Source organism: Acomys minous (assembly GCF_964271855.1).
Source record: "Acomys minous genome assembly, chromosome: 1".
NCBI classification, from domain to species: Eukaryota; Metazoa; Chordata; class Mammalia; order Rodentia; family Muridae; genus Acomys; species Acomys minous.
Genome location: NC_140483.1, coordinates 58,476,419 through 58,502,797, shown reverse-complemented (window position 1 = coordinate 58,502,797; position 26,379 = coordinate 58,476,419). Strand labels below are relative to the sequence as shown.

The following is a 26,379-nucleotide window of genomic DNA, read 5'->3' as shown; positions in this document are numbered from 1 at the left end:
AAAACAGAAAAAAGCAGCACATTTATTCTGTTTCTGAAGGTGCCAGCCTGCTCTCTCTTTAGGACTCTGGGTTCCAACAGCTGTCCAGTTGGCATGGCTACTTGTTAATACTGACCAGCTGTTCCCCAGAACCAATGGGTGCCTCAGGGAGGAAAGGAGAAGGGGGATCCCCAAAGTGCCAGCAGTTAGCCTCAACTACCCACTGTTTTCAAATGCAGAGGCTTCCAGTAGTTTATGGGTTGCCTGTGGCCAGGGAGCGGGGACACTCAGGGAACAGCAGGCTGTGTTCAGTGGAAATCCTTGAAGATTAAACCCTCTGACCCAGCACCCTGAAGAAGACTCAGGAGAAGCCTGCTGGTCCCCAGGAAATGCAGAGCGTGAGCAGGCTGAGCCTTTCTTCCCAAGGCCCACGGGAGTTCAGACCTCCAGGCCTAGGTGAGGAGGAACAAGTCTTGGTGTCTGGGTAAGGCAGTGGTAGCTGCATGCTCTCTTCTGTGGGTACTGTCTGGGATGGCCAGGAGTCCCTGTCCCAGCTGCTTCCCAAGAGGACAGGCAGTCAAAGTAATGCGAATCTGCTCGCCAGTGGCCAAGAGAGAGGTAGGCTGGTGAGATGGGACCATAACATGGCCTGAGTTTGGTCTCACGCTGCAGGGTAACCGTATGAATGAGTCTAACGCTTCTGCAGGCCATGTGCACCCCCAGGGAGCTCAGACATCGGGTGTTGGCGGGACTCTATGTAGCCTGCAAAGAAAAGCACAGGTCATTTTGGCCCAACTGTTGAAGGAACTTGAAGATGACGGCCCAGGGCCACCACATTCAAGTGCACACAGTCCTCAGGTCTCCTCTTGGAGTAGCCTGTCCCCAGATACTGCTCTCTGCTTTTCAGCTCCGCACTGGAATCACATGGAAGCCTTAAAAGGCCCTTGACTCCGGCCTTGCTCAGGGTCTCTGGAGCAATCCCTAAGCCCCTGCACTTTTAGAAGCACCATTGTTCCAATGGGAAGACACCCTGGGAGGCCAGAAAAGGGGCTCAGACTGGTTGGTTCTCTGGGCTCTTTGGCTGCACACGTCTGAATGAGGAAATGCAGATTCACTAAAATAAAGTTCTGAGACATTTGTAAATAGACTATAAATCACAGCAAGAAAGATTTATGTTGGCACTAATGGTCAGCGCTTCCTGCTCAAGAGGGCGGAAGTGGAGGAGGAGGAGATAGAGTCTCCTCCAGCTGGAATGAAGCAGAGCAGAGGCCTCCCCCGACCCAGGATCCCTCCAAAACTGAGGACACAAGCCACAGGATCTGTTCCTGGTTGCCCTATCTCCTGTCCCCGACTCTACTGGCTTACAGTAGCATGCTGTGTTGGTCTGAATGAGAGTAGGCCCCAGAGACTCATGTCTGAATGTTTGGTGCTGAGTGGGTGGAACCATTTGAGAAGATTTAGGAGGCGTGGCTTTGTTGGAGGTGAGCCACTGGGGCTGGGCTTTGAGGCTTTAAAAGTCCGTGCATGCGTGAAGCTAGGCTTAATGGTGCATGTCTTTAATCCCAGCACTCTAAGCAGAGGCAGGCGGATCTCTGTGAATTCGAGGCCAGCCTGGTCTACATAATGAGTTCCAACGACAATGAAACCCAGTCTCCAACAAACAAACTGCTTTACAAAGTGGGACTGCTACAGAGCAGAACTTCCACCTGCAAATGTACTCATGAGTTATTTGAGCAGTTGGCTATCCTGGTGTGTATGTCCATGCCCACGTTTTCTTTTATGACTTTTAGAATCCCAAAAACCTGAGTACTGCTGCTGGTCCCCACCCACCCAGGAGGGGGTCCTGTCTGGAGATGCACCAGCCTGGGCACTCCAGGTGGGAAGGCTGGAGCCCATGGGGCATGAGACAGACTTTGGACAAAAATGTCAGTTTGTCTGGGCTGTGGTTTCAGGGCATGACAATAGTGGCATCCACTCCAAGGATACCTAGGAGGATTCTAGGGGTAGTGTTCAAAAGTCTTAGGCGTATTTCCCACACTCAGTGCAGAGCATGACCCAGACCCAAGTCCACCTGCCTCCACGCCCCATGCCGATGTACCGAGGCTAAGCTTCAAAGCCTGTGAAGGAAACACACACCTCCTCAGGATGGTACCCCACTTATAGATGAGGCCCTTACTCTCCAGGGGTGCTTAGAGAATCAGTAAGTACGATGGATCCTGACCTGGGCCACCCAGGAACCTTGTGCCCTGAGGCTTAGCAGCAAGGAGGGATGGATCTTGCCTGGGCTACCCAGGAACTTTGCACCCTGCTTGGGCTTAGCAGCAGGGAGGACACAGCTGTCCCCAGACACCATAGATGCTTACCTTTCGATGAGGCGGTTATTGTCCTGGAGATCAAAGGCCAACAGCCTCATATCATTACAAAGCTCCTGCATGCTGTGCAAGGCAGAAGAAAGGGGTGGCTGAGGCCCAGGTCACTTGGTCCAGAGCTTACTGGCAGAGGCTCTGGAGCAGCCTCTTTGGGATAAAGCCAAGGTGGTGTTAGCCTCAGCACCCTCCTCCCCTGCCCCTTCCCCCGCTTCCCCCCAACCCCAACTCTCCAGCACTTACTGGAAGACCAAGTCCTCTGGATCAGAACTCCTCATGGGATGAGGAGCCATGGTTTGTGGTGAGCCCTGAGCCCCCTGTCCAGGAGCTCTGTCCAGGAGGAGCTGATCAAAGATCTACAGGGAGGCCATGGGTTAGTCAGGAAGGACATGGCAGCTCACGTGTGGCGGGGTAGGGGATAGGCTGAGGAAGGGTCTCCTTAGAGCCCCCGGAACTATCTGGTCTTTTCAACGTGCCATTCCTTCCTGTTCTGGGAGTCCTCACACTGTCGTAAGCACTTTCCTTCGTCTGTGCTGAACTGAATGATTCAGTCGGCCAAGTTCCCCTTTGGGTCTAACCTAAACCTCTTATGACACAGTATAAGCCACAGTTTGGGACAGATGCCATTCCTGGCCAGTGTCTGAGGCTGCCCACACCACGTGGGGGAAGCCACGTGTACCAGTCTCCTGGAAGCTCCCCCTGGCCCCCCCCTCTTAGTTCTTATGGCCAGCTAGACAGCTGCCTTGGCAGAGTGAATCAGAAGGCCAAGGAGGGCTCCCTCACATAGCCTCTTCGGAGCAGCCTTGGGACCTCCAGGCTGCATAGAACCTGCCGGCAGCTGTGCCAGCAGCCAGAGTCCCTGTTGGCACCGACTCTCAGTCTGAAATCACTAGCAATGTTCCTATCTTGCAGGGGTCAGAGACCTCCAACCCTCCTGCGCATCCCTGAGTTTGGTCAAGGCTGCTCTGCCCAGAAGCAGGAAGTGATCCAAATACCCCTCCTGCCCCAGCAGCCCCTAGTGCCCCCAAAGCATCCACACCTTGCTGAGGCTCTCCTGGACTTCCTGGGCCTCTGAGTTACAGGCAGCCACAGAGCGGCCAATGAGGTGCAGGTGGTTCTGGGCCGTCTGCACCTGCCTGATATAGAGAATGAGATTAGAGTAGGGCGTGGCTCTCCACTGCAGGGGGAGGGGGGTGGGGATGGGGGGGAGGGGGGTGGGGATGGGGGGGGCAGGTGTCATCAGCTTACTAGGAGTTCCTAAGCACTGACTCTGTCCTTGCCATGCTGCAGACAGTTGCCCCTCAGGGCACTGAGAAGAGCCCAACAGAACCAGGGAGGGGATACATAACCCCACCCATGTTAATGCACCTGGGTCACACAGGTGACTATGGCTAGCACAGAGCCAGGTGAGACTTGCGAGACAGAGGACAGCCCAGGCTAGTGCAATTCTGTGAGCACTGTTGGCCCACACTAGAGCATTCATGTGAGGTTTCCTAACCACACTTCCGTTTCCTAACAAAATTAAGAGCAAGACTTGAAAATTCTCTCTAATAAGGGGGCGGGGGGGGGGGCACACAGGGACATTTCCCCATTGCACGGAGGAAATCAAGAGCCCCGGGTCCATGAAACCAAAGGCTGGTTCTCAACTCTGGATACACATTGGGATTATCAGGGACAGCTTCTAAACTACTGAGATCTGAGACCTGCCCAGGCTGTGAAATCAGAGGGCTGGAGTTGTCAGGCATTATGTTTTAATGTGAGGGTGAGATTAACTCAGCCCCATGACAAGCCCACAGGCCACATAGCACACAGGAAGCCGACCTTTCTTCTCAGGGGTCCCAGGAAAGTACAGTAGGGGACCATGGGCCTGCTAGAGAAAGGGAGTCCCAAACCTGGGAAGAGTATGAGGGGGGCGTGTTTAGTGGGCACTGCCTGGCTCTGCTTCCATGCCCATTTGAAGCCCTGGCTGTTTCTCCTCTTCCCTAGGGGAGCTGATGTTCTCCCTAGAGAGCCGAGACCCATCCCAACACACAGGGATGGCAGGTGAAATCCAGATTTTAGGGACACCTTCACCCATGTTCTAGTCCTCAGTGTCCTATTTATTAGCTCTGTGACATTAAGAAGACACCGGTTCTTTGAGCCTTGGTCCCCTCATCTGAAAAAGGGGATGGTTAACATTTGGTGTGCAAACCTGGGGAATCCAATAAGCACATTTGTAGAGATCTCCAAGCAGACTGCCCGGCCCAGCACTTCTCACTAACTCCTCTCTTCCTCAGGCCCCTGGGGCCTCTGAAGTCTGAGAGGGCTACAGCCATTCCCAGGCCCCTTGAGCTCAGAGGAAGGACCAGGCTGTTTACCTTATCCGCTTGCCGTGTGTGACCAGTGACACCTGATACTTCTGCACACACTCCCCCTGGAACACCTGCAGGAGCCTCTTGGCTAAATGGCTAAAATTCACCCTGGAATCACAGAGACCAACAGATCAGGGAGGCCTCGTGGAAGAGTGGAAACAGTGAGTGAGAACCCAGGCGGGGGGGGGGGGGGGGGCATGCTAAGGTCAACAGCGGGGAGCCAGAAGAAGCGGATCAGAGAGAATAACTAGAGAGGAAACCCCACAAACAAACTTGTTCATGCTGGGAGTAAAGCCAGCTACATCAAGGTTGGTTGTGAGAAACCTCTGACTCAGCGGGGCAGTGTCCCACCCCCCAAGCCACCACGGCCAAGGGTCCGAGCGCTCGCTTCCCAGTTTCCCTCCTGGAATGAAGACTCACTCCATCCGGATGACCTCTTACCCCCACTATCCCCCACCCCCACCTCGCCTTGCCCACCTGGGAACAGGCCACTCACTTGTCCAGCTTATGAATCTGCTCCTCATTGTAGCTGAGTCCTGAAGGGACAGACGGGAATGACGTCACCGCCCAAGTTAAAAAGAGTAAGACGGCCTAAGGTGGGGGCTAGTTTATAGGATCTCAGGATGGGGCTCCAGAGGGAGGCAAGCCTGTTCCCCCCCCCCCTCTCTGTGTGTGTGTGTGTGTGTGTGTGTGTGTGTGTGTGTGTGTGCATGCGTGCACGCTCGCATCAGGAACCAGGAGCTGGGAAACCCTGCAGGTGGCAATGCTGTGTGAACTGGTCCTCAAGGGTGCTAGGGCATCTGTGGCCCTCCATCCACTGGCATCCTCAGAGCCACTCACAGGCAGGCCACCACCTTTGAACTCTCCCTCTTGCCCCCCAGCAACTATTTTCAGAAGAAACAACTTGCTTAGAAGTGTCCTTGCCTGCAGGAGGCTACCTCCAGGAAGACCTTAAAGCTCAGGCACTGAGGTGAGACTGCCCCCTGCTGGGCTCTGAGGAAATGGGTCTCCCGAGTGGTGGTAGTGCCCCAGGATAAAGAGCAGTCGTTTGCAACCTGCAGGTTGCGACCCCTTTCACATGGGTCACCTAAGACCATCGGGAAAACACAGATATTTAAATAAAATTACAGTTATGAAGTAGCAACAAAAGTAATGTTATGGTTGGGGTCCCCAACAACATGGGGAACTGTATTAAAGGGTCACAGCATTAGGAAGGTTGAGGACCACGGATTAAGAGGGTGTTGATTTGCCCTTCCATTTTCCTGTACCATCACCCCAGTAGCAGGATCCCCTTCCTGGGCCTGCACTTGTGAAAGCCAAGGGACCTGAACACACCCCAGCCCTTGGTCGGGCTAGCAGGCGGCTGTGTGCAAGTGATGTGGCTTGTGAACCGGCCACATGCACGCATGGATGTCTATGGGGCTCACAGGAGCATGGGCTGCAGACTGTCAAGCAGCCTTCCAGAACGGCAGCATGCAACACTCCAGGTGCCACCCTTGGTCCTTTTTTTTTTTTTTTTAAACAAAGCACTCTGAAAGAGCAGTAACTATGGAAACTCTCGAGGCTATAAAATGAGATGGTTAACAGAAGCTGGACCTTGACTAATTGAGCTGACTGGCCATTCTGTGCCTCAGTTTCCTAAACTATCAATCGAGGAAACTGTGATGCATAGAAGATTGCTTCTGTTTGTTTGTTTGTTTGTTTGTTTTTGAGACAGGGTCTCTCTGCCTAGCCTTGGTTGGCCTCAAATTCACTATATAGACCGGGCTGGTCTGGAACTCACAGAGCTCCACTTGTCTCTGCCTTTCTCCTGTGCTGGAATCAAAGGTGTGCGCCACCGCACTCAGCGGTGCATAGAGTTTTTATGAGGACAAAATAACACGAAGATTTGGGGAGTCCTAAGGATGGTGCTTAACATGCTTTAAAGCTTGGGTGTCAGGGTCTAGTGTTCCAGGCACAGAGGTAGACCAACCCTCTCCTGGAACCACAGCAGCGACCAGCTCGGTACCAGACCTTAGCGGAGCCCCAGGCCCTGCTGTTCCCTGAGGCAGGAGGGCTTGCCTTCCCCGTGGCCTCTGAGGCCAGACTTCAAGGGAAGCCGAAAGCCCCAAAAGAGAGAGGATATATTCTGTGCCCTCATTGATGGCCACCAGACACAGGCGGCCATGGAGCACCTGACATGTGGCCATGGTGACCGAAGACCTGGATTTGTAATCGAATGTATTCAAATAATGAGAAATTTAAAACTGAAGCAGGGTGAAATATCTTTTTCACTAAATGCAGCTCTTTAATTTTGTTACGCCTTACGGTATTTACTGACTGCTTATCTTCGAGACAGAGATATAAAGTATAAAATGCACACGGGATTTTGGAAATTCATGAAAAGGTGATTACAGTATCTCTTTAGTGGCTTTGCTTATACTAAGCATATGCTGAAATGACATTAAGATATATTGAATAAAATATATTAAATTAAATTTGCCTGGTTTTTTTCTTTTTAATTTGGCTGTGGGAAAACTTAAATTACACATATGGCTAGATATTGTTTCTCCTGATGGTGCTTTATAGATTACCCTGGGGGCCAGGAGGGCACTGGACAATGAGAAAGACGTGGAAATGTTCGGAGCCTAGGGCAGGGATGAAGTGAACCCTGACATATTAACTCCCTAGCTAACTGTGTGTGTGGGGGGGGGGTTGGGGGGGGGTTGCTCCCAGGCTTCCCCAATTCCAGCCTCACCCTCTCCAGCTTCAAGCCTCACCCTCACCCAACTCAGCGGAGCAGCTTTCCACTCTTAAGCCTGTAGAGGGCTCCTGCTCAGAAGGCCTTTGTGGACTTTAAAGATGATGTAATGAACCGCCCAGCCCAGGAACTCTAATGAGAATTTCTCTGACCCTGCCGCCGCCCCGCCCCCCTTCCCAGACAAACTGGCTCTTTTGTTGGTGTCCAAAGACACAGCTGAGGGGCTGGAGAGAGGGCTCGGTGAGTGCAGTGCTGAAGCAAGAGTGAAAATGCTGGGGGGCAGGGTACCTGTGAGCCCAGTGTTAGGGAGGTGGACACAGGGGATCCCCAGAGCAAGCTGGCTGTCTGCGTTAGCCAAACTGGTGAGCTCTGGGTTCAAGTGAGAGACTCTGCGTCAAAGTATAAGGTGTAGAGCAATTGAAGGAGAAGCCTAGCATCAATTTCTGGCCTCCACGACATGTAAACACACATCCATTCATACATGCATCATGCATGCACAAGACCACAGACACACTCTCTCACACACGCACACACATGCACTCACGTGTGCCAAAACCAAACCAAATAAAAGACAGAAGAATACTTCTTAAAGTGCCCTTCAAGGCAGGGTTTCCTTTCCAGGCCCCTTTCCACGTTACCCAAGCTCCCTTTTCCTGTGCCCTGCATCCGTGTCACTTGAGTTTCTCTCATGGCAATACACATGGGTATAACGGCTCTCAGTGGCTCTCCTGCCCTGGGCCAGATGCGCCCTGGCTCCTGGCAGTATTAGACACTGAGTGAGTCTCCAACAAAGCTCGGTAGATGGAGGGGGCGGGGGAGGGAGGAAGGCAGGGTTCCTAGTTGTTGGCTTTTTCCAAAGCTCACCTGGCCTCATCCTAGATTTCTTGAACTGTTTGTAGATGAAGTGCATCTTGTCCAAACAACACTGAATCTTCTGGATGCTGTGGGCAGAAAGCAGGAAGATTCAAACGGCACAGTGGTAGGGACGGGAGGGTGTTCTTCTCCTGCGCTGGCTTCTTGCAACAGAGTGGGGTGGGGTGTGATCTGGGAGTCAGGGAAAGTGGCCTGTCTCTTAGCTTTCTTAGATAATGTAGATCAAGTCTTCCTTTTCTATTCTAGATCTTTCCTATCATTCCTGCTCCCTCCCGCAGCAGGTGAGAAAGAAAGTCTGGACTGGGTAGTCACAATGGATTCAATACCTACTCCATAGGAGGAAATGACAACCCTAAAAACAGCAATGAACTCATGGTCCCTGAAGGCAGGGGTGGGGTGGGAGGCGACCTCCCCGAAGGCCTTGTCAGCCTGGGGTTTAGTCAATCCTGCTTCTCTCCCTAGCTTTTCCCACTGGATACAACCACTCATTTTAGGGCACTGGGGTGTCCTATTTGGGCCACTTCCTCCCAGAGGTGTCAAGGTGACCACCAATTCAGGTATTTCTGGATTTGGGCCAAGTGTAAGCTTGTTCCCGGGGCTCAGGCAGCCCCCCCTGCTGCGGTGGAGGGTAAGACTGACTGAGATGCACCTAGGGCTACCAGTTCACCTTTGTGAGCTCAGAATTGTCTTGTGATTCCAAACAGGCACCTCGGTGCACACAGAGGGTTTGGGGAGCACACTAGCCGAGTGTGTGTGTGTGGGGGGGGGGGTGGATGGGCACCTAACCAATGCACTCATGCTGTCTACCATAAGAGCTGGGTGTGGCACACACACCTTTACTCCCAAGCGCTCATGAAGCAGAGGCAGGTAGACCACTGAAAGTCTACATAGTGAGTTCTGGGCCAGTCACAGTTACACAGCGAGGCTTTGTCTCAGAAAAAAAATGAAAATGAAAATAAAACATTTACCATAGACGAGACAGAGGACACAAGACTATATTCATTTTAGACTAGGTTCTGTTAAAAAAGAGCTAAGAAAACTCTGCCATTCTCAAAGATGTTTGAATTAAGGACATGGGACATTAGAACCATAGAGTCCTCAGTGCCATGGTCACAGTGGGGACAAAGGCGGCTGTGGCTCTGCAGGCAGCAGCTTGTGGATGGGTAGGCATCTTTAGGTTTGTGAAAAACAGTAATCAGACTCTTTAAAAGCTGCAAGTCGGGGAGCTGGAGAGATAGCTCAGTGGTTTCGAACACTTGTCGTTCTTCCAGAGGACACGGGTTCAATTCCCAAATGGGGGTTTACAACCATCCGTAATTCCGGTTCTAGGAGACCTGAGGACCTCTTCTGGTCGCTGGTGGCACTGCATGCATGTGGTGCACGCACATCAATGTATGTGAAACACCCATACGCACAAAAGAATAAAATAAAATAAGTTTTCTTTGTTTTTGAGACAGGGTTTCTCTGTGTAGTTCTGGGTGTCCTAGAACTCGCTCTGTAGACCAGGCTGACCTCGAACTCACAGAGATCTGCCTGCCTCTGCCTCTGTGAGTGCTAAGATTAAAGGAGTACAATACCACACTTGGCTTTTTTTTTCTTCAGAGTTTTTAAGCCTGTATCGTCTATCTATCATTTATCAATCTATCATTCATCTTTCTATCTATCTATCTATCTATCTATCTATCTATCTATCTATCTATCTATCATGTGGTACTGGGAATTGAACCTGGAGCCTAGCACACACTAGGCAAGTGCTCTACCACTGTGCTACAGCCCAGGCAAAACAAAATAAAACTTAAATCCCTGTCTGCTGTAAGCTCTGGGGGTGGGTGGGTCTGACCTGAAGCCCACCCATCACTTACTGATTGTGACTTGGTGGTAAATGAGCCTCACAGAGCAAACCTTCTCTCACAGTGCCACTGGTTGGCAGACTCAGCGATGCTCAAAGTGAGAGGACTTCCATGGCCGACACGCCCAGAGAAAGGGAGCCAAACTCCTCAGCAGAGCCACAGTGTCTGCTGTGACCCTCTCCTTGTTATCCAAGCCCCCAGTTAGGGCAGGGCCCAGGTTCACATTCCTGATGCTGGTCTCAGGAGACGGCCTGCCTCTTCCTTGGATTCCCCCTCCCACACCCTAGTACGCTGCCCCTGAAGAGAGCAATCAAGCTGACTCAGAGAAAGCGTCTGAGCCTGTGGGATGACTGAGCACCTCCCAGCCTCATCACACAGATGACAGAAATGCCACAGACCTTCTGTTGTCATCACGAATCTGATCCTGGTTCTTCAAAAGCTCTGCGCCCAGGCAGCTGAGGCTCATCTGGGTTTCCGTGACACTGTGGGAACACCTAGAGAGGACCTCTGAGAACTGCGGGGCCAAAAGAGAGAATCCAGTGGGGTCCTTCGCTCAAGGCTATGCCGGGCAGGCGGCAGGCCACTGTCCCCACTCCCTGTTTCCTGTACAGCTCCGCCCTCCTGGCTAACTCACCGACTGCAGCTTGGACCTCAGTTCTGTGGCCTCCTTCAGTTCCTGGAGGTCAGCTATCCCAGCCCCACTGCTGAACCTGGAGGGGAGTAAGGATGAGGTTATGTTTCGTGGCTCAGGAAGCAGATAAAGCAGGGAGAGACTTCTGTACCCACACAACGGGCACAGCTTCTTTGGGACAGTCTTGTCAGATTTCAGAGGGTTTGACACAGGAGAACCAACTAGGCCACGGGCCATAGACACAGTGGTTGTAATATTGTCAAGCAGTGTACCCAGAGTAAAAGTTGAAGTGGACTAAAACACCAGGATTCATGAACAACCTACAGTGCAAGGTGGCTATTAGTAAACTCCCTGTTAGAAAGTTCTATAACTATATAAGATCAAGGTCTTCCCAGTAGAAATCATATTTCTTAGCTGGTCATGGTGGTGCCCGTCTGCAATCCCAGCACTCGGGAGGCAGAGGCAGGTGGACCTCTGTGTGTTCAAGGCCAGCCTGGTCTACAAAGAGAGTTCAGGGCAGCCAAGGCTACATAGAGAAACCCTGTCTCGAAAAACTAAGAAAGAAAGAAAGAAAGAAAGAAAGAAAGAAAGAAAGAAAGAAAAACTTATTCTTGGCTACCAATAGCACATTGTGGGGCATCCCCCTGCCCCAGTGAAGTGATTGGCACTGAACTCAACCAAAAATGATTGAAAGGTGGACATTTACAAGGTGACGAAGTAACCCTACCCTGGTTCTTTTGCAGGAAAAAATACACCTACATAGTAAAGGAATCACATGACCACTACCTGCAGTGTGGACGCAGGAAGTACCCAGCATGGTTCCAACACAGAATGGTTAACTTGAATCCAACAGTCCCCGGAATCCCCCGAACTTACCAAATGCCAGGAAGGAAGAGGAAGCGAATGACCACAGGAAGTCACCTGAACCTGAGGGAGGGGCAAAGAGCTGGGGACCTCCAATGAGCCAGTGGCGCGAAAGGCACCGGGGAGAACTGAAACTGAGGCAGCTAAACTCAAGGACACAAAATGTGGTCTTGGGCTGGGCCCCAGTTTGGACAAAACAAGTTGTAAAAAGACATCGTAGGACAATTACGATAGAAAATTTCCAGTCATGATGGGTACAAAGGAGAAGAAGATGACAGGAAAGGGCTCACTAGCCCAGACAAGCAGGCTATAAAACGCCAGGGAACAAAACGCTGATGACAGTTTACACTCACACAGACTAGTGGAGGAGATCAGGGACACGTGCAGTGTGGGGACTCCTGTCTGGGCGGGAGGCGTTTCCACACTTCCTGACTTTCTCTCATCAGCGTATATTCTTTTTAAAAAACTTCCCCCCACCGTTTTTTCTTTAAACATTTTCATACAGGATATATATTTTGAACATGTTTTTCCCCTCTCCCAATTATCTCTTTATCCCTACCACCCAACTTTGTGTTTTTTCCTTCTTAAAACAAAACAAAATAAAACAAAACACACACACACACACAAAACCTAAAAATCAAAACAAACAATAAACCAATAAGACAAATGTCAAAACATAGGCATGTTTCCCTTCCCTGCGAAAAGCAACCAGCGTGGACTAATTCCGTGTTGGCCATGGGGTCTGCTGTGGAGTGGTTTGTTACAGCTAGTGACACTCCGTTGGAGAAAACTGATTTTCCCTTTGCTGACAGGTATCAACTTCAAATAGCTCTTTGTTTAGGTGCGGGACCTCCGTGTCCACTTTTCCCTCTCAGATATTAGCATATATTCTCTTTTTCCCGTTCTTTCTTTCCCTTTTCTTTCTTTCTTTTTTATATGAGATTATATTTATTTATTATGTATACAATGTTCTGCCCGTATGTGTGCCTGCACACCAGAAGAGGGTACCAGATCTCACTATAGATGGTTGTGAGCCACCATGTGATTGCTGGGAATTGAACTCAGGACCTCTGGAAGAGCAGACAGTGCTCTTAACCTCTGAACCATCTCTCCAGCCCTCTTTCTTTTTCTTATCTGTCCTTTCTTTCTTTTGTGATAGGGTCTCTCTATGGAGTCCTGGCATTTGCTTGCTATGTAGACCAGACTGTCCTCAGACTCACAGAGATCCTCCTGCCTTTGCCTGAGCGCACAGTGCTTACACGATGACAACTAAAGAGAAAACCCTGTATCTTTTAGCTTGGAAATTCAGGGTCAGGGGCGGGCAGGAGAGGTGGGTTGAGGGTCTCAGGGATCCACAGGGGCTCCGTGAAGGCAGGGCTGCGCTATGACTTGTCCCACTAGAGATTCTCCGTGTTTTAGCACATAGCAGCTATCCCATGTGTGACTGTTGACTTGTCGAGGGGGGAAAATTTATATTATGGGGGTTGGGGGAACCTCAGGTTTGCTGAGACCTGTCCTGATGTCCAGCTAGTCCTCTAGCCACAGACCCTCAGGACAAAGGACAAGAAGCTTGCCTTGCCAAGAAAGCACACTAAAGAGAGGAAGCAGGGCATGCTGGGAAGGAAGTCACACTGCCACCAGCACCAAAGGTGACATTTTACTCATTAAAATGCCCCCCCACCCCACTCTAGAGGGAGCTGGTAAGGCTGCAGCCTTACACTCTAAGGCTTCGAGGAACCTATAGGTCTGAGGGTGTCTGGGAAAGAATGAGATTGCAAAACACTGGGCTGGGAAGCCTTAGATACTGGCAGAAGCCCAGGCAGGGAAAGGCACTAATGACCTGTGGTCCCTGCAAGCCACATCTGGCCTCTGCCTCTCTGCCCAGGCTCCTCTGTTCTCCATCCCCCTCCATCCCCCTGACACCCCTGGCCTCTGGCTAGCTGACACCCGCCTCCTCCAACAACCTGTTAATCCTGGGCAAGGGGCAGACAGAAAGACACCCCACACCTTCCTCTACACACCTCTTACCCACAAATGATCACAAGTGGTCCATACTCTTGGTACCAACCTCTCTCTCTAAGTGGACCCTCCAAAACTCCACGCCTCTCTCTAACTTCACCTCAGGACGTTTGCCTCAGAACATTCCTTCCACCCCCCTACCAACCTAGGCTTTCTGGGTTCAAACCCTTAATGGCTTGGCTCCTTATCCCTAGCGAGCCCTTCCCCAAGTTCATGTGCCAAGGAGAGACTGACTGTGCTGGGGTAGTACGGACCCTGCCCTGAGATCCCGTCTCTGCCCTGGCCAAGACAATGGCCAGAGGACAACCAACAGCACTGCCCCTGATGGCTTCCATCCTTGGCCACAATGGGTTCCAGGCTGCCCTTCCTGGGTAAGGGAATGCTTTGGAGCCCAGAGAGGCAGCGCCCCCCCCCCCCCCATATCTCTCTGCGGGAGACAGGACTAGGCCCAATAGGGATATGCATTTGGAGAGACAGGATATGAAGAACAGGATGAGAGCTCTGGTTGGGGGAAGGCTGGTCCATTGCAGGGGTGAGGAGAAGAGAAGAGAGCTGAAGGGCCCCAGTGGGCCCTGAAAATACACTCACCTTTCATTGCCCAGGCTGCTGCTGAGGAAGAGGAGGGCTGTCCGCGTGACCTCCAGTGTCTGCTGGCAGGTGTTCTGAAGCACCTCCCTGTGTGAGGATAACCCAAGTCGGGGGGGGGGGGCACCTCTGCCAGAGGGCACTGTGCATGTAGGCCATAGAGAGGGGCAGAAGGGGTCTGGTATGGTATGCCCTCCGCCAGCCCTCCACTGTACTCACAGGACCCAGTGTAACCCTTGAAGCATCAATGCCTGCCCATCCAGCAGGACCCGCGCCAGCCACAGAGCCTGGTAACCAGCTCCCAACACTCCCTGAAACATACAGATAGGCAGGATCAGTCCTTCCCAGCGTCAAATCCCCTTCTGCCTCCTGGGGGCGGCCCCTCACCTTAGCTGTGCTGTAATCTGCTTGTAGGTCGACCTTGGGGACGAATTTTGGGATGTCCAGAGCAGCTGCAGACAAAGACTCTGTCTGAGGAGCCTGTTTCTATGGACTGGGTCAACTCTGAGACCATCTGTCCTTGTTCCCAGCTCATAGCTGCTGATATCCCACCTAAAGCTTCCCAACTCTTTGTGCCCCAACGCCTTGCAAACCTTGACCCTGCGGATCTTTCAAGTCTCGGTTATTTACTGCCACCTTGTGGTCGTATATGAGAACTACATGCTAAAGCTCAAAGCTCCTGCCTCTACAGCCAGTAGACCCCTATTCTCTTGCAAGGTTAGAGGCCCCTCCTTCACCTCAGAGGAGGACTAAGTTTGATCCAAACGAAAAGGAATGCTATTTCTAGAAATCAGGGAAAGAGAAAAGCTCTGGGCCCCTCTCCACCTGCCCTTCTCTCCTGCAGCCTGGTTTCACGCTTCTTAAAACTCAAACTATTCGAAACCCCCACCAATGGCAGAGCTGGTTGAGGGCATTATGGCTCCAAAGGCCCCATCTCTGTTGGAAGACCTGGGGACGCCCAAAGAAGTCTAGTCATCAGCTCAAGTCACACGGCAACTCAGAGGCATGCATAGAAACCCTTCACTAGGAAACTAAGTAAGGCATGCCCTGGGCTGTAAACCCTTATGTTCTGCAGGAGAATGGGCCAAGTATTACAGATTCACCCCGAGTGGCCCTACTCACGGTCCCTGAAGGCTAGCCCCTTGGGCGTGTCACCGGCCGTGCTGAACAGAGTCAGAGGGCTGCTGGCCGCTGTGTGGGCGATGTGCTGTGCTGAGAGGCTTGGCTCAAGGACACAAGGGTGACCATCAAAGAAGAACTCCTGGTGTTTGGGCGCCACGTTGGTCTGCTCATATACAGCTTCCAAAAAGATCGCAATCCTAGACACATGAGAGGAAGGAGGTGTCGGGAGGCACCATGGGGAGGGCTAAGCTTTTCTGGGGGTAGGGCTAGGGGCAGGGTATAGTTTTTTTCATCAAAGATGGAGAGGCGAAGGGCAGAGTTCATGCAAATGGGAAGAGGATCCTGGATTCCAACGCCTAGCCTCTGTACCTAATCCTGCCATACCCTTATTAAAACTCTCCTGAGCCCCATATGGTGCTCCAGGTATTGGGGCACACGCCTGTAACCCCAGCTCTTGGAACACCGAGGCAGGAAAAATGAGAGTTTGTCAGCTGGTGCTACGCAGCAAAACCCTGTCTCAAACAGCAAAGACCAAGAATTTAGTGAGTAAAGGGGTTCTATGGACAGTAAACCATAGAGCCGGGAAACAGAGCGCCCCGTCTCCGAGACTGGCTGTGCAAGCCCTGGGGAAGAGTCCGGGACTCAAACAAGGAGGAAGTCTGTTTGACTTGGGCTTGATGCAAATAGTACTTTCCCCAAACGTGAGAAGCTCCCTTTGACCCACATCACTGCTTAGACCGGGGATGCAGAGCTCTTACTCCCTCGCCTTCTCCGTTCCCACTCACGTGTTGTGGGCATGGACATAGATGTGATGCAAGACCGCTTGGGGCAGGGAGAAGACGTGCACGACGGTTCGCTGCAGGATGTCACTGGTCTCCGCAAAGAACTGATCGAAGCCCCAGCACTTAGCCTGTTCTACCTCCAGGATGTTAGCCAGGATGGGCACCAGCTGGCTCTGCAGCCCCCTACACACACAAGACACGAGGACCGTCAGAACGAGGGCCCACGCACCCAAATGGAACTCCCCAGGCTACGGAAGAAAAGCGGGAGGGCCCCAGGGCTCTGCTGAGATAGCCTGGAAGTCTTGACTTAGCAGAGAGGCGATCCCTGGCCCAGATTCAATAGGGTGCCTGCCCCTCCCACTTACACGGACAGTCTGCAGGTGATGGGGAGGCTATAGCTCCACTCCAGGGGCCCGTTTTCCTGCCTCTGAGTCCCTGAAATGGCCCCGGCTGGCTTCTCTGTGATGATTCTATACCTGTAGCGGGGCAGAAGCAGGTCACTAGTGCCCTCTTCCATCCATCCATCAGTTTAAGAAACAATAAACTCCAAACAGACCATGCTGCCACCCAGCCGCTGTGAGGTAGGCTGGAAAATGAAATTATGGTACCCTGGCTCCCCCTGTGAGGTCACCTCTGCCCAGTCAAGCTCCTTGCTCTAGGCAGAGCCCTTCTCACGATCGCTATGGCTCTCCTAGATCCAACCACCACACATTTTCTCCTCACTTTTCCACCTGCCCCTCCAATCTAGCCTTCCCTGACAGCCCATTCCGCTGCAGCTTTCCTTTTTGTCCCTAAACCTAATGGTATTGTTTCCACACAGCTTGTCCCGGGAGCAAGGGTGCATGCACCAACCTTCCTGATGAGCCACTGATAAGAGAAAAAAAAAAAAAACTCAGATGTCTTCCTGTTGCAGGATGGAAGCCAACCAAGAACAGTTTTACATTCCTGACCCCTTGCTGAAAGCTTGCCTTAGACCCCGGCACTTCTGGACCTCCAAGGCCATTGTGCCGCTCCTCTCTGTAACCCCTGCAGGCTGTTAACTGCAACCAGGTCACACACAAGTGCTTCTAATGGACTGCCCTGCCACCCTGAAGCCCTCTCCTCTCAACTGCCTGTTACCTACAGACAATGTAAACTTTTGCTTTTCTTCCTCAGGAGATATTTTTTTTTTCCCAACTACCCTCCAGCTAGAACCTTGGCAACTTGTCCCAAGGCTTGGTACTTTTTTCCTGTGTGGCATCAGTAACGGGCTCAGTAGCTCCTTGTATTGCAGGGCCCTTCATTTGCTGCTTTACATCTCTTTTGTTCTGGGCCGTATCCCTGGCAGCCCCTGTCTTCAGCTCCTCCTATCAGACACTAGGAAGTCCCTGGACCTGGTTACCAGCTCCGTCTTCACCCTGCAGGTTCTGTAACCACATAGGTGTCCTTGAGCCTTAGAGGAGACATGAGGCTCTAGGAGTAGGGGCAGGGCTGGAGGGAACACTGAACTGAGACCAAGGCCTGTGAGTGTTTTCTATTAAGTCAGAGTGGTGAGGCTGTGCTTCTGATCAAGGTAGGGCCTGGGGTACAGCAAGGCCTGGTGGGAGGAGGCGGGGGTGGGGGAGGGGGAGAAAGGGCCAGGTGCCTGCCAAGGACTGGCCTGTTCCCTTCATTCCCTGTCCCATAGCCCACCGTACATGATCTCCTTGTTGCGCCGGGGCCCACCAAAGGGGATGAAGGGTAGACTACCGGTGGCTGCATGGTACAGGGTCACCCCAATACTCCAGAGGTCCACAGTCACCCCGAACGCCTTTTGCTGGGGTTTGCGAAGCACTGCCCGCTCATACATGTCAGGGTGCTACGGGAGAAAGGCAGAGAGCAGCTATGGAGGGACAGTGTGGGCGCTCCTAGGGGACTCTTCGGGGAGCACAAAGCACGGGGCCAGGAGCTTGGGGCAGAGGGGTCTCCGGCATGTCGCTTACCAGGTATTCCTCTGTACCATAGACAGAAACAAACTTCTCGTCATCGTCCAGCTTCCGGGCAGCCCCGAAGTCCGACAGCTTGTAGATGCTCTGCCCCTCCTCCCCGACCAGGCGCATGATGTTCCCTGGCTTGATGTCACGGTGGACGACGCCGTTCTCCCGCAGGTGGTTCATGCCAGCCACTAGGGACAGACAGAGCACTAGTAGCTAGGCTAGGGACGAGTCAGTCTAGTGTTTGTCCTGGTGAAGGCTCTTTCCTTGGATCCAAATAGACAGGGAGCTGCCACAGGGAGCTCAGTGGCACAGGGAAAACTGGAGACCCGAGATGAGATGCCGCCATGGCAAAGAAGGGACGTTCCAAGCTAGAGAGACGGATCGCTGGTAAACGTGCACTGTGGGCTCTTCCAGATGACCCTGGTTCGATTCCCCGCCCCCATAGGTCACCTCACAACTGCAACTCCAGCTCCAGGTGATCCGACGCCCTCTTCTGGCCTCTGAAGGTCACATCAGTCACACATACAGATACACGTAGGCAAAGCACCCATATACATTACGTAGAAATAATTGAATAATTCTTTTAAGGCGATGGCGGAGAAATGATTCCGTTAAGAGCACTCACCTCTCTTCCTGAGGACCTGAGTTCAGTTTCCTGCACCCACATGATGGCTCACAGCCATTTGTAACTACAGATCCAGGGGATCTGAAATTTTTTTCTGACCTCTGAGGGTACCAGGCACACACACATGTAGCACGTGTGCGTACATGTAGGCAAAACGCTGGTCTCAAGGACATTAGAATACAAGACTCATTTGGTTCTTTGGGGGAGTTCAGGGCACATTCTCTATATTATTATTTATTTTTGGTAAAATATACCTAACAAAATTTATCATTTAAAAAATTTGGGTTTTTATTTTTGGATATGTTTCAGTGTGTAGCCCAGGCTGCTGTGGAACTCCTGATCGGCCTGCTTCAACCTCCCCAATGTGGGGAGTAAGCAACGAGGCCCCTCGATGTAAGCACACAGCCCAGTGGCTTTAAGCACATTAACACTATCATGCAAACATCAACATCACCAACATTCATCTCCTTTCTAGGTGAAGTTCCACACCTGGTACCCCGCGCTCCCTAGTCTGAGCGTTCAGGCCCCTGCGCATGCGCAGCAGTCTACATCTGTCTCCAGCAACCGGACTACCCAAGGGGCTGTGTCCCATGGAAGTGTGGTCTTTGCCTTTCTGCGGCTAGTGCGTTCCTCAGGACAGGGTCCCTTGATTTCATCCACATCTGCACAGTTATACGCCACCGCCTGCAGGCGCCATAAATGCACCCTGTTGGGCCTTTTCCCCAGTTGCCTACTGTGACTGATGCTCACTGCCTCCAACAATGGCAAACAATCTTTTTAGCATTGACGTCCTACAGTTTTGAGCAGAATCAACCACCGCTTCCTCCTGGCCCGTCCCTCTGCCTCAGGCTCGCTGAGGTGCCTGTTTCAGAAGCTCACACTCTTCTAGGACTTTGCCCTCACGGAAGGCCTGGACCTTGGGGGACAGGGCGTGGCTCACCCACACAGCGCAGCACCACCAGGAACTCCTCCTCGGGAAGGCCGAATGTGTTCTCAGGGTCTTCCAGCACGCTCAGCAGGCTGCCACTAGCGCAGTACTCCATCACTAGCACCTTCTGCTGGCTGCCTCCCTGTGCACAGGACGGAAGGAGGCTCGGGGAGGAGGGTGCTTCCCATTTCCGCCTGTCAGGAGGTTGCTTTACCTAGATAGAGCCCGCAGCCCTAGATCCCTTTCTAGCCTGGCCTTCTTGCCACCGGAACCAACCCACAGCTACCTCTTCCAAAGATTTCCCTGTGTCGTCCCACACCCTCCCCAAATGTCTCTAGACTGATGGTGAGCTCCGTCTGCCTCTCCCTTGGACTGCCAAGGTCAAGGTCTAGAGCATCCTCCTCTGACCAAGCAGAAGACCCACCGTTTCTTCCACAGCGAACAGCTTGACGATGTTCTGGTGGCTCAGTTTCCGCAGGACCTCAAACTCCCTCACTTGTACCTCAGGGGGCCGCCGGTAGCTGGCTGAGTTGAAGACCTTTACCGCAACCACCTCCCCAGATTTCTAACGTGTGGGCCACAGGGAGAGAATCAATCAACATGGGGACCACACAGGTGCTACCCCTGCTGGGGAGCTGCCACCTCCCCCTCTCCCCAGCAGGGGCTCACACCTGCAGCCCCTTCCCCTACTCAGGGGCTGGAGCAGCACTTAAAAAGTGACACACCTGATAACCCCAGGGGGATGACTGGGTGTTACTGCTTTTATTTTGCCACAGATAAGAATGACCCAGAGGTCTACCTCTGCTTCCTGAGCTCAGAGTGTGTTCTGACACAGCTCTGCCACCTCTCTAGGACAAACCCAAACAAGCCCAACCTCCCAGCCCTGCAACTCCTGCATCTCACTTGCTGTCACCTCCCCTTTTTGTCTTCTTCTCTAGTCCCAACATGTCTGTGACAGAGGCACCATTCCAAAGAATTTTTCCAGCATCCCACACCTTAGCCCAAACCTAGGGAATCACGGAACAGACAGAGACGGAGTCTTGGGACCCTGCTCAGCTACATAGAATCTTAATGTCCAAGGGAGGGCTAGCTTCAGGACACTAAGAGGTCTGAGGCCAGAGCTGCTATTACCTTGTTCCTGGCTTTATACACACTGGCGGTTGCCCCCTGCCCTAGCAGGTCATCTGTGTTCCATAGGTAATTAGTAGTACTCTGCATCTCCGGGCCTTGGCTACCTTCCACCTGGGAAAACAAAGCAAACAAGCATGCAGGGGCCCCAAAGTCTCATGCCTGACCTGCAATAGATACTGTTAGCCATCAGCTTCTAAGATCATCCCATAAAGGGCTCATGGAGGAGGGCACAGACAAGGGAACTGGGGGAGATAGTGGCCCAGGAAGTTTAAGTAACTTCCCCCCCCTCCCCTCCCCCCCTCCCCGCCCAGGGAAGCAAAACACTTAGAGGAGGGTCCTATTGGGCCCCAAGCTTGCATGTGTTCCACCCATGGGGACTTCTCTCTGCCCTGTGCCCCAGGTCCCTTCTAGCACCCTTCAGGGGTAGGCCAGTCTACAGGGACAAACTTTTCTATATCACCTCTTTCAGGCTAGGGACTCAGAGTTTCTGCACCCAGGCCTGGGATTGTCCCAGGAAACAGACACACCACAGGAGGAAGGGCCCTGGGTCAGCAAGGGTCAGGCAGAAGCCAGTCACACCACCACAAATCCCCAGGATTGCAACACGAGCTTCGAGCTCCCACCTTCTCTGCTTTGGTGGCCCCCAGACTTCCTAGTGCTAGGAGCTAACAGCAGCTCACCAGGCAGGCAGGTCTTGCTCAGTGCTTTACCAGAAGGGACAGGGCTGCAGAGAAGACTGCTAAGGAGGAAGGAGGGGAGGGGGAGAGGGAGGGGCCGGTGATGGAGGAGAGTGTGGGAGGATCTGAGACACTCCACAAGTCTGCTCCCCAGCTTTGTTCTCATCCTGTTCCCCCCAAAATCAGGTTCCTGAAAATGTAACCTCAGAAGTTACACTCACTGCCTGTCTGCAAAACACGGCCAGAGTCGGCCTTTTGGATTGCCTGAAGACAGGAGCAAACGGAGGGTCGCCATCCCTAAAAGGCTTTGAAATAAAGCTGCATCACTAGAGCCTCCCTCCCTCCCTCCTTCCCCCTCCCTCCCTCCCTCCTTCCCCCTCCCTCCCTCCTCCTCCTCCTCCTTCTTCTTCCTTCTTCTCTCTCTCTCTCTCTCAAACCAGAGGTGGCTCAGTTCTTAGCCCTTTCTGTCTGTCTGTCTGTCTGTCTCTTTGTTTTGTTTTTTAAGACAGAGTAGTTGGGTATCTTCACCGGTCTTGAAGATGATCCTGAACTTCTGCGTCTACCTCCCAAACACTTGGATTATAGGTGTGCACCACTCTTCCCTATTAACTTGGTGCTGGGGCTTGAACCATTGGCTTTGTGCATGCTAGGCAAGCACTCAACAAACTGAGCGAGTGACATCCCAGCTTGTAGTCTAATTTAAGCGTGCAGAACTCGGGGAAAGTCAGCTTTTGAACCAGAAGCCACTGGAAGGTCACACCCTAGTTTCAGACTCCTGTTTGCACTGTGCAAAAGCAAGGGTTCCCAGGAGACCTTCTGAGGGCAAGAAGTTACCCAGGTTTCTCCGTATGGCTGAAGAGTCAGTCCGATGCGAGATTCGGGCAGGACGTGTGGAAATGGAGGTTATATCACCTTCATAACTCTACCCATGTTTGCCCTCAGCCAAGCCTTGGTGGCTGGGGCAAAGCGGCTGAAGTCAGAGAGACGGGCAGTGTGATGCACAGAACAGAACCCCAGATGGGCAGCATGGACCTGGGTTCTGTGCCTAGAAGCGCTGACTATGGCACATCTGGACCACCTCTGTATCCAGCCCTGCCCCCAACTCCTTCTGTACACACAGCACAGCAGCCTTCAGTGAATCAACACCAGCTTGCCCTCAGACTCCCATCCTCCTGGGGTGGGGTGGGGGGGCTCCTGTATGGTAGATGTACTTACGTGCACTCCGGGTGGCCCAGAATCGGGTAAAGTCTCTCTCTGGCAAATGTGTGTTAGGATTTCTGTCTGGGGCAAGTCCAGGAGCTGAGCTACACCGGAAACAGAAGGGTTGGGTGGGGGAGAGGCCCCCTTTCATGCAGTTTGATTCTCAGCCCCATCAAAGGCCACCAGTCCCAGCCCTTTAACCTTTCCCCTGCTGTCACCTTCCCTACAGTTCTGGGGGGTTTCCAGCCTCTTTCCAGAGGTTCTGGGAGCCTCTCTGGGAGCTATTTTGGGCGTCAGGGAAAAGATCCCAAGCAGAGGTCAGTAGAGGTATCCAAAGCTGAATTCACCCCGGTTTTGCATCAGCACGTTGGGGAAGCAAAGCCCAGGAGGGGAGCCTTGTTGACCAGTAGTGGGTCTCCTCAGGGACATCGCCATCCCAGCCCCTCACTGGCCTCCAAGCCATCCTTTCTGAAAGTGTTTTCCTACAGAAGGAGTGGGGGGGGGGGGCAACGTCAAGCTCCCCACAGCCACAGGAAAGACACAGGGAGAGGGGCATTCAGCTGAGTGTTGCCTTGAAGCTGCCCCACCTGGCTCCCCGAGGCCACCCCTCCTCCACAGATGCTACACACTCACCCCATCTCCCATTTTAGCTGTGGGGGCAGGGAATGCAGACTTGTGGGGCTGGCTGGGTATCTCCAGGGGTTCCAGTCCTTGAAGTCAGTCGTGGGCAGTGCCTAGGACATGCTGGTAGCCATGGGCCCCCCCCCTGAGGATCCACAGGAAAGCTGGTGCTGGGTCCTGGGCCTGAGGAGTCCTTTCCTGCCTCTCTGACAGCAGCGGGGTACCCAGCACAGCAGAGCCCAGGCTCTTACTTCTGCCACACTTCCTGATTCACGTCTTTCTCCTTTTCCCCACCTCTTTCCCTCCCCTCCTCTCTCTCTTAAAGAGACAGGCAGCTCAACCGTTGCCACACACCTCCACCACCCCACCCATTCAGAAAAGGGAAAGAGGATGCTGTAAGATGTCAAGTGGAAGCCTTAGGGCCATCATCTGAGCCAAAAAGAAGCCAAGAATGGAGACTGGGGCCTCTGTGACAGGCCACTGAGCACTGTGCTGGCATCCCTGGAGGGGAATTTAGGGCTCTGCTTAAAGTCAATTAAAGAGGTCCAACAAGTTAATCAAACTGAAAACTGCCTAGAAAGGCCCAGGGCCTGGTCTTGTCTTCCTTACAGCCCTGCAAGGACAAGTACACACCCAGGTCATAGCCTCTACGTTGACTGACCTTACACAGGGCAAACCTGCCCCGCCCCCATCCCAGGCAGCTTTCTGACCACAGCCTGAAGGTGTGACCTTTGAGATGGTATGGACGGCATATCAGGTAAACTTTGGGAGTCTCGAAAGTGTTTGTTTGTTTGTTTGTTTTTCAGACCACATTTGATAGCATTAATTCCTACACACCTTTAGTGATTTGCCACCTTCCCAGCCATAACCCAGTGCCCCAAATATCCTGGGAAGCCAGAAGGGGAGTCTGTGCCCCCTCTGCTCTGGTTGCCTCTGAGTGGGCAGTTGGATAAAAAGTTAAAACCAGGAAATTCCATGTTTCTCTAGAATGTTGGTGGTACTTTCCCCTGGCCACACCTGGTGATTTCCTCTGCTAGCCCCGCCCCACCGCAGGGAGGAGAGCCAGAGAATAGGCCAGAAGCTTATTGCTGACAGATCCACCTGATGATAAGGCCAGAGCTAGAGGCCTTACAGTGGCTTCTCACAGTAGGGCCAGAAGAAGCACCCCTGAGGCTCCCACTCCCCACCTGGCAAGAAGGTGGGAATTGCACTTGTCAATCACCTAGGGCTGGGGGAGGACAGAGGCTCGTGCTCTCTCTAGCAAATTACTTAACTGCCAATGTAAGACCCCCTTCTTGAAGGCCTCTGACCCTCTCACAAGGTGGATCTGTTCAACATGGTTGCTCCATCAGCCCAGAAAGTCATCTGGGTGACTTTTCACGGTCAGAGTGCCCTCCCCAGCCCCCCAGGGATACTGTTTTTGCCCACTGATATTTGCAGTACTATCATTTTGCCTGTGCCGAAGGCCACCCATCTTCCTCCATGAACCTGCCCTCTTATCTTCCTTTCACTGGCAAGCCTACTCACTTTTCCCCCAGGGACTTTCATATCTTCTAGTCCAAGAGTCAAGCCTAGCTTTTCCTTTGAAGCAGGCACTGTGTGCTTAGGACAGAAAAGGGGAGACATGGCAGCTAATCCCAGAGATGTGGGGTGCTGGACAACGTGGCAATAAATGTACAACGACACATACTGAGCAAACAGTGATTTTGTGAGCCTCATGGGGCGGCAGGAAGGGCTTGGCAGTCTTGCTGGGTTCTCTGAGTCAGGCATGGAAGGAGGACTAGTTCATGCATAGAACACAGGGCCAGATGTACGGAAACGCAAAGAGCATGAATTGCTCAGAGCTTTGTACCTGGGATGCTAGGGAGAGTCCACAGGTGGCACTGTGCTGTCACTTCACCTGTAGATATGTCCTTGGTGTGACAAAATACAGCACTGCCCTGCCTGTGTCCCACACCTGCAGGGGAGGGTTCAGAGCCAGGAGGAAGAGGACATCCAGGACAGGTCGTGCCACATCTCCCAAGCTACAAGGAATCACAGAAATTGTGGTAATCCAGAGGCAGCACGGTGACCAGAGGGAAGTTGGGTTCTTTTGTTTGTGTGTGCATGTGAGTGTATGTGAAAGTGAGTGTGTGTCTGTGTACGTGTGTGTATCTGTGTGTGAGTGTCTGTGTGAGAGTGTGTGTCTGTGTGTGTCTCTGTGTGTGTACATATGTGTGTGTGCCTCTGTGTGTCTGTGTGAGTGTGTGTGAGAGATTGTGTGTGTGTGAGAGTGTGTCTGTGTGTGTGTGTGAGTGACTGTGTATGTGTATGTGTGTCTCTGTGTGTGTGCCTCCGTGTAAGTGTGTGTGAGTGAGAGTATATGTCTGTGTGACTGTGTGAGAGAGTGTGTCTGTGTGAGTGTATGTATATGTGTGTGTGTATCTCTGTGTGAGTTTGTGTCTATGTGAGTGTGGTGTGTTGAGACGGCAATTCTGGGGAAATAATCTCACACCTCCTTGTTACTGATGAAGGGCTATGCTAATCATCATTAAGGCCGCCTCCTAAACAGGACGTAAGTCACTTGGCCTTTCTTATAGGACTGGCATCCAGGGGGTCTGGAGTAGGTATTACATGGGTGTAATGTGAACATCTGCGGTTCCAGCTTCTGGGAAGGCTGAGGCAGGTGGTTCACTTGAGCCTAGAAATTCAAGATCAGGAGCCCGAACAGAGCTACAAGTTGTTTTTTTAAAAAATCAAGCAGCCGAGTGTGTAGCTCAGTAATAGGACTGCTAGGCACGCCCAAGGCTGAATTCCACTGCCAGTGGTAGCTGCAGCACCCACCCCTACTCCCACGTGTTGTTTTCCAGTGCCTGAAAAGTAAGACAGGTCTCAACAAACAAACAACCAAACAAACAAACAAACAAATGGAAGAACAGATCGAGGCAGGGTGGTATGTGTGGGCCTTGTTTACAGGGCTGTGTATGCTGGCTGTATTTAGTCACAGGGGCTCAACGACACAACCTCAGAACCTATAGCTCCCTATATCGTCATAAGCCAATCCTGCCCAGGCGCTTTGGTGCAGGAGGGACAAACACTGT

The 26,379-nt window shown here is 52.4% G+C and overlaps 1 protein-coding gene across 3 annotated transcripts; it reads right to left on the bottom strand.

Annotated features, from left to right (window-relative positions):
- Window positions 1–23,561, bottom strand: IKBKE (inhibitor of nuclear factor kappa B kinase subunit epsilon). Of its 3 annotated transcripts, XM_084783718.1 has the most exons (22): window positions 23,312–23,561; window positions 22,694–22,782; window positions 20,802–20,912; window positions 20,095–20,235; window positions 19,683–19,812; window positions 18,124–18,305; window positions 17,839–17,999; window positions 16,528–16,638; window positions 16,166–16,345; window positions 15,381–15,577; window positions 14,646–14,710; window positions 14,478–14,569; window positions 14,262–14,348; window positions 10,794–10,869; window positions 10,558–10,673; window positions 8,301–8,377; window positions 5,193–5,232; window positions 4,703–4,804; window positions 3,385–3,481; window positions 2,589–2,701; window positions 2,343–2,414; window positions 1–741 (listed from the first exon to the last, which is right to left on the bottom strand). In XM_084783718.1, the coding sequence occupies exons 3-22, from the start codon at window positions 20,886–20,888 to the stop codon at window positions 708–710; spliced, it is 2,160 nt and encodes a 719-aa protein (XP_084639844.1). In that variant the 5' UTR covers window positions 20,889–20,912; window positions 22,694–22,782; window positions 23,312–23,561; the 3' UTR covers window positions 1–707. The 3 variants fall into 3 exon arrangements, with proteins under 3 accessions (XP_084639844.1, XP_084639846.1, XP_084639845.1); XM_084783719.1 differs by lacking the exon at window positions 1–741 and having other exon boundaries at window positions 2,364–2,495; XM_084783720.1 differs by lacking the exons at window positions 20,802–20,912; window positions 22,694–22,782; window positions 23,312–23,561 and having other exon boundaries at window positions 19,683–19,864; window positions 20,095–20,234.
- Window positions 23,562–26,379: the final 2,818 nt, after the last annotated feature.

What these genes read in the sequence shown, in the direction of transcription:
- IKBKE (XM_084783718.1), bottom strand. Translation starts at nt 20,888, where the DNA reads ATGCAGAGTACTACTAATTACCTATGGAACACAGATGACCTGCTAGGG. An exon ending in GGTGGTGCTGCGCTGTGTGG is followed by an intron (nt 18,306 to 19,682) that starts GTGAGCCACGCC and finishes GTCTGTCCCTAG; the next exon opens with TGGCTGGCATGAACCACCTG. An exon ending in AATAACCGCCTCATCGAAAG is followed by an intron (nt 742 to 2,342) that starts GTAAGCATCTAT and finishes TTTTCTTTGCAG; the next exon opens with GCTACATAGAGTCCCGCCAA.